Source organism: Ceratotherium simum, chromosome 33 (assembly GCF_057802395.1).
Source record: "Ceratotherium simum simum isolate JZ-2026a chromosome 33, ASM5780239v1, whole genome shotgun sequence".
NCBI lineage: Eukaryota > Metazoa > Chordata > Mammalia > Perissodactyla > Rhinocerotidae > Ceratotherium > Ceratotherium simum.
This window is the reverse complement of record NC_141932.1, coordinates 5,168,450-5,181,022: the sequence shown is the minus strand read 5'-3', so window position 1 is coordinate 5,181,022 and position 12,573 is coordinate 5,168,450. Positions and strand designations below refer to the sequence as shown.

Below are 12,573 nucleotides of genomic sequence, written 5' to 3'. Positions count from 1 at the left end.
AAGGGACACTTTCTCTTTGCATGGCTCTTGTCACTTTTTCTGTGTCTCTCTGGCCCTCCACCTCTCACACCCTGTTTCTCTGTCTCTATGACTCTCTGTCTGTGGGTCTCTGTGCATCTCTCTCTGCTTCTCAGGCTCCCCCCTCTGTCTCTGTCCCTCTCTTTGTCTTCTCCTCCCCACCCCCACCCCTTTGTCTGCCACCGGGATTCCACCCTGGTGACAACAGGCACTAAAGCTGGGAAGCAGGTGTGTGTCGGGGGAGGCGAGAGGGTGGGGTGTCAGCCCCACGCGACCTCACCCCCCACTTCCATCTGACACTGGTCTTTTTTGGTATCCCTCTCCCCGCTTCCCTGCCAAGCCGTGACCTTGAAGGGTGGGGGAGCAGGCCCTGGAGAGCGGGACTCCTCACCCTCCCTGCCTCTCTCTTGCTGTCTCTGTCTCACTGTCTGCCATCTCTGTTTCTGTCTTCTATGCATTTCTCAGCGGTGTCTCTTTGGCTCTCTGTTTCAGACTCTCTCTCTATCTCTCTGTCTCTGTGTTCTTCACTCTGCATGTCTCTTGGCATGTTTTTGTCTCTGCGTCTCTGCCTCCCTCAGGGTCTGTCTGTTGGTGTCTGTGTCTCCTGGTCTCTCGTGCATGTCTGTCTGTGACCCTAGTTCTGTCTCTCTGGCTCTGTGTCCATGTCTCTATCTTTCTGGCTCTTTCTGGGGGTCTCTCTTTGTGTCTCTGCAGTTGTCCCTCTTTGGTCCCTGTTTCTGTCTCTGTAGGGTCTCCCTTGTCTCTGTCTCGCTGTGTGTATCTGTCTCTCTGTTTTCCATTTCTTTGCATTTCTTTCTGTGATTCTCTGTCCTTTTTCCCCTCTCTCCTTGGATCTCTGGCTCTGTGTAACTGTCTCTGACTCAATCTCTCTGTCTGTGTCTCTGTCTCTCTTTGGGCCTTGGTCTCGGCATCTCTGTGCAGCCCGCGTGGAGCAGAGGAGCCTAGAACGCCCCATATTGGAGACCCAGCTCAGCTCCTCGTGTGCGGTGTGGCTTTCGGGGACCTCTGCCCTCAGGTCTCCCATCTCCGTCACCCCCAAGCCCCCGGGTAGTAGACATGCAGCCACTCCCAGCTCAGAGAGAAGCTTTATTCCTCAGGGCCATCCTCAGGGCCAGAGCGGTGGGCAGGCCAGCTCAGCCCTCAAACTTTTTCTTGCGGCCCTCCATTCCGCTTAGCGCGTCGATGTTCTTGCGCCAGTCTCCCACCTCCCGGTTTTCCTGGGGGAATAGAGTCAGAGGTTAGGGTCTCTTCCTGGTCCACAATCTCTCGAATATCCTCCAGCTGCCCTCCAGCCTGCTGGGCCGCTCTATTCTGGATGCCTGTCCCAGAACCTGGTTCTGGAACACTTCTTGTCCCCTCAGACAATCCCTTCCAATTTGCCCCATGCACTTCCTGTCTCCCTCCTGCACTTCCTGTTTCCCACATGCACTTCCTGTCTCCCTCCTGCACTTCCTGTCTCCCACATGCACTTCCTGTCTCCCTCCTGCACTTCCTGTCTCCCACATGCACTTCCTGTGTCCCTCCTGTACTTCCTGTTGAGGACCCTTACCAGATACTTCTCCCCACCACTCCAAGCACCATCTGCCCTCAGGACAGGCCCTGGCATTGTCACCTCCCACATCCTCGCCTCTAAGCACCCCCTTTCCTGGCCCTCGCCCCACTCACCTTCTCTGTATCCTCCTTCTTCACCTGCTTGAGGTGGGCCCGCAGGTCTAAGGTCGCCTTAGCCCTGGCCCCCAGCAGCGCCTGCATCATAGCATCCGCAGAGATCCGCACCCTCCGCAGGGTGGGCCGCTTAAACTTGCCCCGAAGGTCAAAGATCTTCTGGGTCAGATCTGCGATCTGGGGGCGGCCATAAGAGGAGGTGGAGACTCCCCTCTGCTTCCCCTTTGCCCCACTCTTCCACCCTAACTTCCCTCCTATCCTATCCAGGCCGCATCCAGGCCCTCCCTAGCTCAACCACCTTTGGGACAAAATCTAAGCTCCTCATTCCGGAACTGGAAGTCCTCCCTGAGCTGCCCCAGCCTCATCTCTGAAAACCACTGACTCATCCCAGTCCAGCTACCTGCATCTCACAGTTCCCCGGCCCATACCTGAGCTCATTTACCAACACTTCAGCTCCAGCCACACGTGTCCACAAGCATATTCCTACTGTTCCACCTCCTGGTTTTTGCACGTGCTGTTCCCTCTGCCTGGAACAGCCTTCCCTGAGCATACTATACTCATCTTTCTGCCCACTCCCTGTCAGACTCACAGACTTGTCCTGGGTCTCCTGGTGTCTGCAACCACAAGCAGCTGCCAGGGGTCAAGCTGAGACCACAGCCCCAGGCATTGCACCCTACCCTGAGGGGACCCACACTGCCCAGTGCCTCCCACCTCCGTGATGTTCTTGGTGACTTTCGCCTCCACGTCGTATCTCTCCTCATCCACCTTGTCCACGCGGGCATGGAGCTGTCGGCACAAATCCTGGTGGAGGAACGGTGGCATGTGTGGGGCGGGGAAGGCTGGGGACCCAGACTGCTGGGTCTGTGGGAGGAGGGGCTAGGGGCCTGGACTCCTGGGTCTGAGGGAGGAGGGGCTGGGGGCCTGGACTCCTGGGTCTGAGGGAGGAGGGGCTGGGGGTCTGGACTCCTCTGTCTGAGGGAGGAGGGGCTGGGGGCCTGGACTCCTGGGTCTGAGGGAGGAGGGGCTGGGGGCCTGGACTCCTGGGTCTGAGGGAGGAGATTGAAGCTGGACTCTGGGGAACTGTGAACAAAGCAGCACTCCAGAGCCAAGAGTCCTGAGAATCCGACAGAATTCGAGTTGCAGGAACCGACTTCTAGGTTTTGAGACTGTAGTCCTCAAGCATGGAGCTGCAGGCCATATTTCTGAACTCCCGACGTAAGGTTTAGGAGATTGGACCGCAAGGTCCTGAGCAGAAGGGGATAGTGCCTATACTCCTGAGTCCCAAGGATGCAAGACCGGAGAGTAGGAATCTCAGACCCCGGGCTGAGAGAGAGTCCCTGGTTAGAACCGGTACCTGCAGCTCCTCGAAGCCCAGCCCGGCCAACTCCAGAGGCTGGCACCGCGTGCTCAGGGCGCGCCCCTTCTCTCCGCGGCGCTCCTCCGCCTCCCGCTCCAGCTCCTGCTTCGCAATCTGCAGCATCAGGGTCTGCGGAGTGGACCACCGCCCACCCGGGGGTAGCGGGATGAGGACCGCGCTCTCGGGGAAGCTGCTTCCTCCCGCCCCGCCCTCGAATCCCAGTCCCGTCCTTCGCCTTAGAGACCCGCCCCCTCGAGGTTCACCATTCCAAGGCCACGCCCCTCCCGTAGGTGGGTCCCCGCCGCAAAGCCACGCCCCCAGGAACGCACCACGCCAAGTCCCGCCCACTCGCACGCCCGAAGCCCCACCCCAACCTTCAAGCTCCGCCCCCCCTGAGGACACCTAGGCGCCCTCTCCAGGCCCATCCGCACCTTCAGCTGCAGTTTTCTCGAGGCGGAGATCTTAGACTTTTTCTGCCAGGGTGACACAGAGCAATGAAGGATCAGAGAGGGGGTTCCGAAGGTGAGAAGTGGGAGGGACTTCAGAGCAGCCCCCCCCTTCCCCCCCGCAAGCCAGGTCCAGATTTGGGGCTGCCTCCAACTCCGGCTCTTAGACTACGGGAAGCCACGCCCCTCAGCCCCATCCACCAATCTGGGCCTCTGACTCTGGCTAGGCACCGCCCACCATCCCCTAAGCAATCGCAGTTCCCACGGGCAACGGAACTCCGCCCATAGGCAGCTCTCACCAATCCGAGCCCGGCTGTGTGAGAAACTCCGCCCCTGAAGCCGCTCATCCGCTCGGGCTCCGCCCATGACCGAAGTCCCGCCCCCACTGAGGCCCTGGCTCCGCCCCTCCTTCCCACGGTGCGGGTAACCTGAGGCCCCGCCCCGGCCCCGCCCACCGCGCGGGCCCCGCCCTCACCTTGGCGTGCGGCTCGGTGGCGTAGGCGCGGTAGTTGGCCGAGGAGCGGCGTCGGATGGGGGCGGGCGCCTGGGGTTGGGGAACGGAGCCTCGTCACCACCAGGACCCCCCCAGCCCCTCTCCATGCCCGCTCCTGGGGCTCCAGCGTCCCTCCCCAGACCCGTCCCCGCAGCGCCCTCGCCGGCCCTGCCGGTCCAGCCCACGCCTGCTCTCACCGCATTGCCGCTCCTGCAGGGAGAGAAACCAGGAAAGGGAGTTAATGGTGGGCCCGTGTCCTGTCCAGTCCGTCTCCTAAGGGACCCCAGAGGCCCCTCTGACCAGGAGGTCCGGCCCACCAGTCCCCACTTCTGGGGTCCTAAGGGTCTGATTCCCAAACTCTTACCTCATTCCCACTTACACCCAGGAGTCCTGTCCCTCCCTCCCTTCTCAGGCCAGCTGTCCAGCCTTGCAGCTCTCACCCCTCTCAGGAGCCCGGGAGATCTCCCCCCACTTCCTTCTGCCCGGGCCTCGGGAGACCAGGGTACTCAGCGTCACTCACTGGTCCGCCATGCTGAGCTTCTGGCCAGGAGTCGCAGGAGGCAGAGAAGGGGCAAGGGGCTCTCAGAGGGTCAGTGAGGGGGCGTCCGGGGTGACCTTGAAGGAACCCGGGACTTCGGTCTCCTCCGGGCTGCTCAAGTCTCACTGAGGACACTGAGATAGAGGGCGAGGACAGAGACTAAATATACTGCTGCCCCCTCCTCCCCCTGCTCAGGATGCGAGATAACGGGGCGCGTGAGGGGTGGGGCAGGCCGTGCTCCAGCTGGATCACCCCTCCACCTTGGCCGCCTGGGAGTCCGGCCCCCTCCTCCCTCTGACCTCAGAGTCTAGGACCCCAGCCCCTCATCTCAGACCCAGGAGTCCAGACCCCCGGCCCCCACTTCCCTCGGACCCGAGAGTCCGGGCCTTCAGCCCTCCCCCCTCAGGCCCGGGAGTCCGGGCCCCCGGCCCCCTCCCCCCTCAGGCCCGGGAGTCCGGGCCCCCGGCCCCCTCCTCCCTCGGACCCGGGAGTCCGGGCCCCCAGCCCATCCCTCAAATCTTCATCCCCTCACTAAATTGCCATCTTCATGAGGGCTGGTACTTTGTCTTTTTCATCATCTTATGGTCAGTTTCAGTGCCCCAAACCTGTTAGCCACTCAATAAATTTGTTGATTTATTTGAGGATCTAGGTGCCCAGGCTTTCTGGCACCAGCACCGGGAAATCCACCCCAGTCCACTTGGAAACCAGAAATCTGCTCTCAGTTCTCCTCTCTTAACCACTCCCGCCCCTCCCCTCTCCCAGCCCTGGAGACAGACTGAGGACAGGAAAGACACGGATACACGGAGAAGAGAACCTGGCTCTCTTTACTTGGACCTCGTGGGCGCTGACCAGCCCCAGGAGAGGAGACTCCCCCAGCCCCCAGTTAGGAACTGGACTCCTGGGGACAAGGGGACCCACGCAGAGGGCCTGACATCCTGGGCCAGATCTCTAGGCTGCGTTTAGAGTCCCAGGAGTGGAATGCAGAACTCTGAGAGAACAATCTAGAATTCCAGGAATAGAATATGGAATCCCAGGAATGGAATCTGAAATTCTAGCGACACTTCTGGGGCTGAGTGAGAATGTTGAGTATAATCGAGTATTCTAGAGGCAGGTTCTAATTCCAGGACCTGACTTTAGAAGTCAGAGACGGTGGACTTGGTCTCTGGGGGTCATGTCAGACTCTCTGGTTTGGGGGGTCTGACTCCCTGTGGGCAGAGTCAGAACCTGCGAGAGTGAAGCTTGAGACTCTGAGGGCACCTAAAGGGGTTCAGAGGGTGGGGTCTGGCCTTCAGGGGGCTGGGTCAGGCCCTCAGAGGGCGGTGGCATTATCTCAAGGGGCGGGGCCAGGACTTCTGGGGGCGGAGTCCCGGGTTCCACAGCTGGGTCAATGCAGCCGGGAGCAGAGCCCCCGTACTTGTAGAAGTGCGAAAAGGCCTCGGACGGCCTGGCCTGGGGCTGTGGGGCGAATCCGGCCTCCTGGGCTAGCTCCTCGACCCTGGCGGAGAACGCCTGCAGCTGCTCCTGCCGCAGGTCCACCAGGTACCTGAAACCGTGAAGCGGTGTGTTAGGGGACTCGGTGTTGTGTCCCCAGCCCGGACATTCCCTGCCCTGCGCTCCACTGGCTTACCGGGCTAATTCCACAATCAAGTGTCCTCCGGGGGCCACGCAGGCCCCAAGCTCAGGGCTGAGAAAATGGACCATCCTTCGGAGAGAAAAGGGGAGGTCTGAGGCTCAGACTTTCACTTCATGAGGGAGGAGGGGCTGGGGGCCTGGACTCCTGGGTCTGACGGAGGAGGGGTTGTGGGCCTGGACCCCTGGGTCTGAGGGAGGAGGGGCTGGGGGTGAGAAGTCTGGGAACCTCCTGGGCCCTCTTACCCACAGGACACGTAGAGAAGCTGGAACCGTCCCTTGTAGCAGCTCTTATGGTGGAGGGTCTGGGCAGAACCGAGGGGCAGGAAGTGGAGAGTGAAGGATTCCGGGGCAGGAGCTGCTGGGGAAGACTGGCAGCGTTAGGCAGACACACAAAGCTTGGCGATAACACTCCTTGTCTGTCCTGAAGCCCTGTCTCATCCTTTCTCTTAGGCAGATGCCTGAAAAATTCTGGGAAAGTCGGCCCAGTGGGCAGAGACCCATTTCACAGACCAGGAAACTGAGACTCAAGAGAGAGAAAAAGAGCAGGTGGTCCAGGGCCACACAGGGCATCCAGACACCCGGGAGGGCCAGGCTGGGGGATAGGTAACGGCCAGATTTGGGGGTGGGGATCTCTCCAAAGGTGAGCTGGGCCCAGCACCTTGTCAGAATGTTCTCAGCCTCTTAGACTTCTGCAGGTAGGATTAGAATTCCACTACTGGAATTGAGAATGCTAAGAATGGTGTCGGGATTTAGGAAAGAGAGAGAAACAGAGAGAAAAAAGAAAACGAGGGGGCATGTCGGGAAGGGAAGGTCATTTGTCCAGGCGTTCGAAACCATATCAGTTCATGCTCGGACTTGAAATATCTGGAGCCCAGGAAGGGGGTCCGGGTCCCACCCGCTCCCGGAGGATGGTGTGTCCACTTTATCACCCGAGCTCCGCCTCTTATGTCAAGGGCGAGAGCTGAGTCCGTGGCTTACCAGGCTGCCGGGTTCCCCCTCCGTCCCATCCCGCCTCCTCGGGGTCTCCCCGGGCGGCTCTCGGGCGCCCCCAGGCGGCCACCTCGCGGAGCAGCTCCGTCACGTTGTGCTGCGTGATCTCGCCCGCGGTCTGTGCGGGGAGAAGGGGCGAGGCCAGATGCTGGGCCAGGACCGCGGGGGCGGGGCTTAGAGTACGCCGCGCCTCCCACCCCCGCAGCCCCGGAGCTAGCGTCTGGCGCCGCAAGCCTGGATTTCCAGACTGGGCTTAGGAAGTAGAGAGGGCGGAGCCTCGTGCACCCTGCCCTGGCCCCAGCCCCCGCTGCCGCACACCTTGACCGGCTGTCCGTTGCTGGTCCGCAGGAGGCTCTCGTCGTCGGCTTCGATGCCGAAGGCCACAAAGGGCCCCGTGGCGATGTCCCCCCAGTACCCGCGCGCTGCCACACGCTCCCCGCGCTGGGAAAGCAGGGAGAGAGGCGGAGGCGGTTGAGGTTGATGTTGGGGACCCTGGCTCCTGGGTCCCCCAAAAGAAGGAGCGGGCCTGGGCAGGGAGTGGACACGCACGTGGCTCAGGAGGCGACCGGACGCCAGGGTCCTGTTGGGCACGTGGTAGGCGCTGGAGTCTCTGAGTTCAAAGGCCACGCCTGTGTCCCTCCAGCGCCGGAACTCGAGAGTGTGGATGACTCGGGCCTGGGGAGGGGGAAGGCAAGAAGAGAGGCCTCAGTGAATCTAGGATCTGGGCCCCCAGCCCCTGTTCCCAAAGACCCAGCACTGAGGGCCTCCCCAGTCCCTGCTCCCTCAGACCCAGGATCAGCCCCCCAGCCCCTCCTCCTTCACATCCAGGCCTGGGGGTCCCCAGCCCCCTCACCCCGCGGTCGTGCAGCTTCATGTGCAGGTCCCAGTCGCTGACGCCGCGCCGGGCGTCGTAGCGGGAGCCCAGGTAGTGGCGCAGCCTGGAGTCCCAGAGGCGGCTCATGGGGAAGGCCTCGGGCCCCTTCTCCCCGCCGGCCCAGAAGCGGAATATGGCCTCCAGCGCGTCGCGCTCGCGGAACTGCGTGGCCAGGCACGCGTGGGGAGAGAGCGAGGGAGAGCGGCTGCAGGGAGAGCGGCTTCTCCTGCTCGACCCTCCCTTCCACCCCAGGGCGCGGGAACGATTCTCCCCTTTCTCAGATGGAGAAACTGAGGCTCAGAGAGTAGAAGCCACGCCCTAAGGCCAAACTCCACAGTAGGAGCAGGGGAGCTGGGATTCGAACTCCTGAGCCCCCAGCCCGCTCCATCCACGCAAACCCTTTTTTTTTTTCTTTTGGTGAGGAAGATCAGCCCTGAGCTAACATCCATTGCCAATCTTCCTTTTTTTACTGAGGAAGATTAGCCCTGATTGGGCTGCCCCGTGGCTTAGTGGTTAAGTGCACGCGCTCCGCTGCTGGCGGCCAGGGTTCAGATCCCGGGCGCGCACCGACGCACTGCTTCTCCGGCCATGCTGAGGCCGTGTCCCAAATACAGCAACTAGAAGGATGTGCAGCTGTGACATACAACTATCTGCTGGGGCTTTGGGGGAAAAATAAATAAATAAATAAATAAAATTAAAAAAAAAAAAAGATTAGCCCTGAGCTAACATCTGTGCCATCTTCCTCTATTTTGTATATGGGACGCCGCCACAGCATGGCTTGATGAGCAGTGCGTAGGTCCGCGCCCTGGATCTCCGCCTGTGAACCTCGGGCCGCCAAAGCTGAGCACGCGAACTTAACCACTACGCCACCAGGCTGGCCACAAACGCAAACCCTTTTGGACTGCCCATCTCCATTCTTCCCGCGGCCACCGGGATCCCAGGCGGTGACGGGACAGAGGCCCGGCGGCGGCACCTTGAGAGCACCCAGGCTGAGCCAGGGCAGCTGCTCCGCCAGACGGTCGGGCTCCGGGACCAGATGCGCCAGGCGGTCGGCCTGGGCGCGCACGAAGGCGGCCACGGTGGGGCGCAGCAGCGCATTCCCCCACACCTCCAGGAAGGTCTCGCTCCTCTCTGCAGGCAGCAGGGAGAAAAATTAGCAGGGGGATTAGAGTGAGCCCAGAAATAAGACCCAAGTGGATAACGCATACCCTCTTTATAGTAATCTTATTATATAATGAGTACAATGGACCCCAGCAAACCCCACCCACCCCAACAGCTAGTACACGGAGAACTTCCACCTCACCCAGGTCTCCGCGCCTCTCCCTCCCCACCCTCCAGAGAACCCCGATCCTGAATTTCATGTTTAAGTTTCCCTTGCCTTAAAAAAGAAACGGGTATATACAGATATAGATGGAGATGGAAAGGTTTGTGTGTTAAAATGTTGTAGTATACATTGTTTCATTTTAGTTAAGAATCTTACGAGAGAACTATATACCTTTAGTTGTATACACATATATAGCTATATCAATATCTGTATCTTTATATAAGTTGTTTCATTCTAGCTATTTAAGAACCTTATAAAAGAGACCTATATACCTTTAGTTAAATAAAGTTGTTTAACAGCTTTATACAAAGTGCATTGTGAAACGTGTGCAATGTATTCTGAATGCCCTGGGCTATTAATGACAGCTGCCATCCATAATCATGATAAGGATAATACTCACTGAGACCTATGAGTCTATATCATAAGCCAGGAGCTATCTATACACTTTTCATTGAATCCCCACAAGTATTCTATGGGGGAAGAACTTTTAGGATCCCCATTTTATAAATGTAGAAACTGAGGCTCAGAAAGGGGTAGCTACTAGCCCAAGGTCACACAGCAAGGAGAGCCAGAATTTGAACACAGCCTGTCTCAGTCGAGACTTTGCTCTAGGCACTAAGCTCAAGTTGTTGTTACTGGGCAATAATCACTTTCTGCCTCCCCATCCAAATCCTCCTCCCACCCCCCTCCTTTTAGTCTCACTTCCAAGGCTGCCTCCTCCAGGCAGACTCCCTGGGATTCACGCCTCTGACTGGGGGTCACTCAGGCCTGAGTCTCAGTCAAACCCTCCCCACATCTGGGAGACTCACTACCTCTCAGGAAGTCCCTTGATCTCTTTGGGGCTTCTCCTGCTGTAGGAAGTTTGGAATGCTTACACTGTGTCTTGCGCTATTCTGACCGTTTTATGTGGATTTTCTCCTGGAATTCTCTCAATGACTCTAGGAGGTATTATTTTTAGCCACATTTCACAGATGGAAAAAGCTGAGGCTCTAAGGCTGCAAAGGAGTGAGCAAGTGATGAAATAGGGAACAAGGTCCAAAATTTTTAACTGCACAATTGAAATCCCAGAATCCCTGCAGGGAGGGGGAAAGGGCTGGGGGCCAGAATGCCTGGGTCCTTGCAACTCACCTTGCAGCCCCATCTTCTCAGGATCCTCCAGGGCTAGGCTGAAGATCAGCATGTGTCGGGCCACAGCTTCCAGATTATTCTCCAGCACATAGAACTGGAAGGATGGACAGGGCAGAATGATTCTGAGATCTGTGTCTCTGGCTCCTAGGAGACCCAGGAGTAGGAGACCTCAGCCTCCTCCTTCCACAGGACACAGGAGTCCTGTACACCAGCCTTCCTCCTTGGAACACAGGAGCCTGGGCACCCAGATCCCTCCTCCCCACCACTACTCAGGAGACCCGATCCTTAGGCTCTTTCTCCCACTTGAACCCAGGAGTCCCCAACCCCAGATCCTTCCTTGCTCAGGACGCATGAGGCCGCGCTCGCAGCTTCCAGCTCCCTCAGACCTAGGAGTCCAGGCCTCCAGTTCCCTCATCCCTCAAGGACTCAGGAATCTGGGCTCTCATCTTCATCCTCCTCCCTCCACGACCGCAGAATCCCAGCTCACGTGGAACCTCCTGCCAGGCCAGAGCGCCGCCCGGGCCAGGGTCCGTAGCAGGTGCCGCCCATCCACGGATCCCAGTAGCAGCATATCTAGCTCAGGGGTCTCGTGCTCTGTGTTGGCCTGCGAGTCTGGGTCCACGGGAGGACCTGGCAAGACGACAGCGGGCTGGGGTTGGTGGCCTGGAGAGCGCCCCTTGCAGCCTACCCCAGCATGATGGACTACACCTCCCAGCAGGACTCGCGCTCCTGGACTAGGTTCCAATGGGAGCTGTGCCTCTAAGCATTCTGGGACTCGTAGTCCGCAGAGAGGCCATCTGGGCTGCCCACGGGGGCGGCACCCTGCCGTTGCAGCCTCAGAGAAGGTTATCGCGCGGTCGGCCAGGCTGTGAAGGCAGCCGCTGGCTCAGATGATTTGTGGTCCTGAGTGGGGGACTCACTGTCTGCCTGCAGGTCCAGCGCCGGGGACAGGCCCCACCAGGACACGGAGCCAAAGCCTGCGCCCGAACCTGCCGGTGTGGTCATCGCCCTGCGGGACAGACAGCTTGGGAATCCCCAAACATCGTACCTGCATCGCCCACTCCATTCCCCGCTCAATGCCCCTGACTTCTCGCCTCTTTCCTTCATGTGACACCCCGCTCACCTTTATCCTTCCAAATATCCCGGGTAGCCCCCTCCCTCCCTGCTCGGTGCTATGCAACCGTCCCGCGCCTCCTCCACAACTGCTGCCCATAGCCCCCGCCCTTTTCGATCAATCGGCCAATGGGAGTATGCGGGCTGGCACCGCTGCGATCAACTGACCAATGAGAGCGAGTTGGACACGCCCACTACAAACTTTTGGCCAATGGGAGCGCTGAGAGACGACGGCCCAGACCAGGAGAGGCAGGAGTGTGGACGCGGTTGTCATGACGACGGCGCTGGAGAAGAAGGGGCGGGGCCGGAAGTGTCTGGGGCGGAGCCTGGGGCGGTCCAAATTTCTGGGGTGGAGGAGGCCTGGGCCCATTCAAATTTAGACAGAACGGAACAGAATCCTGATTAACCCAAATTAAAGTGAGGTGGCCTAGACTTTAAACTATGGAGTTTGTGTCCTCTTTCCCTCTCACACCCTGACTACTACTCAGGGCTTCTCACAGGTGGGAAGCACAGCTACGTGCCGGAGCGGCTAGCACCGGCCCCTGGCTATTAAATTTTCAGGAATTTTATGACCTGGTTGTTACAAGTAGTCATTACTAAAAATTAAATTTTTTACTAATTACTAAAAGTTAAATTCCAATTAAATACATTATATTAAAATAAAGGTAATACTCAAAACTCATCACTTCCTATTTTACTATTATTGATGCTCAAGTTATTTACATCTATCGTATCTGTATGAAGGAAATACTATCTTAATGCAATAGTTTAAAAAATCAAACTGGCAAACTACGACGACAGGCTGTCTGTCTATTTTTGTAAATAAAGTTTTATTATAACCAGGGCCAGGATTAGGATGAGGCAGAGTCATCCAAATGCAGGGGTCAGATCCTGTCTTTAAAATGTTTATATTTTGTCTATTGTGGATTTTTTTGCATTAATTTTTTTTAAATATTGCATAACTTTTATCTTGA

The 12,573-nt window shown here is 58.2% G+C and overlaps 2 protein-coding genes across 3 annotated transcripts; both read right to left on the bottom strand.

Annotated features, from left to right (window-relative positions):
* Positions 1-1,112: 1,112 nt before the first annotated feature.
* On the bottom strand, positions 1,113-4,634 carry TNNI3 (troponin I3, cardiac type). Its single transcript, XM_004439072.3, has 8 exons — positions 4,521-4,634; positions 4,198-4,210; positions 3,983-4,051; positions 3,493-3,534; positions 3,059-3,190; positions 2,416-2,505; positions 1,705-1,881; positions 1,113-1,256 (listed from the first exon to the last, which is right to left on the bottom strand). Exons 1-8 carry the CDS (start codon positions 4,529-4,531, stop codon positions 1,173-1,175), a joined length of 618 nt encoding a protein of 205 aa, XP_004439129.1. The 5' UTR covers positions 4,532-4,634; the 3' UTR covers positions 1,113-1,172.
* On the bottom strand, positions 4,626-11,690 carry DNAAF3 (dynein axonemal assembly factor 3). 2 transcript variants are annotated; one of them, XM_087421107.1, is made up of 12 exons: positions 11,407-11,690; positions 10,974-11,116; positions 10,487-10,580; positions 9,008-9,165; positions 8,014-8,196; positions 7,710-7,835; positions 7,479-7,601; positions 7,149-7,278; positions 6,414-6,528; positions 6,166-6,240; positions 5,953-6,081; positions 4,626-4,672 (listed from the first exon to the last, which is right to left on the bottom strand). In XM_087421107.1, exons 1-12 carry the CDS (start codon positions 11,591-11,593, stop codon positions 4,654-4,656), a joined length of 1,482 nt encoding a protein of 493 aa, XP_087277233.1. In that variant the 5' UTR covers positions 11,594-11,690; the 3' UTR covers positions 4,626-4,653. The 2 variants fall into 2 exon arrangements, with proteins under 2 accessions (XP_087277233.1, XP_087277232.1); XM_087421106.1 differs by lacking the exon at positions 4,626-4,672 and having other exon boundaries at positions 5,336-6,081.
* Positions 11,691-12,573: the final 883 nt, after the last annotated feature.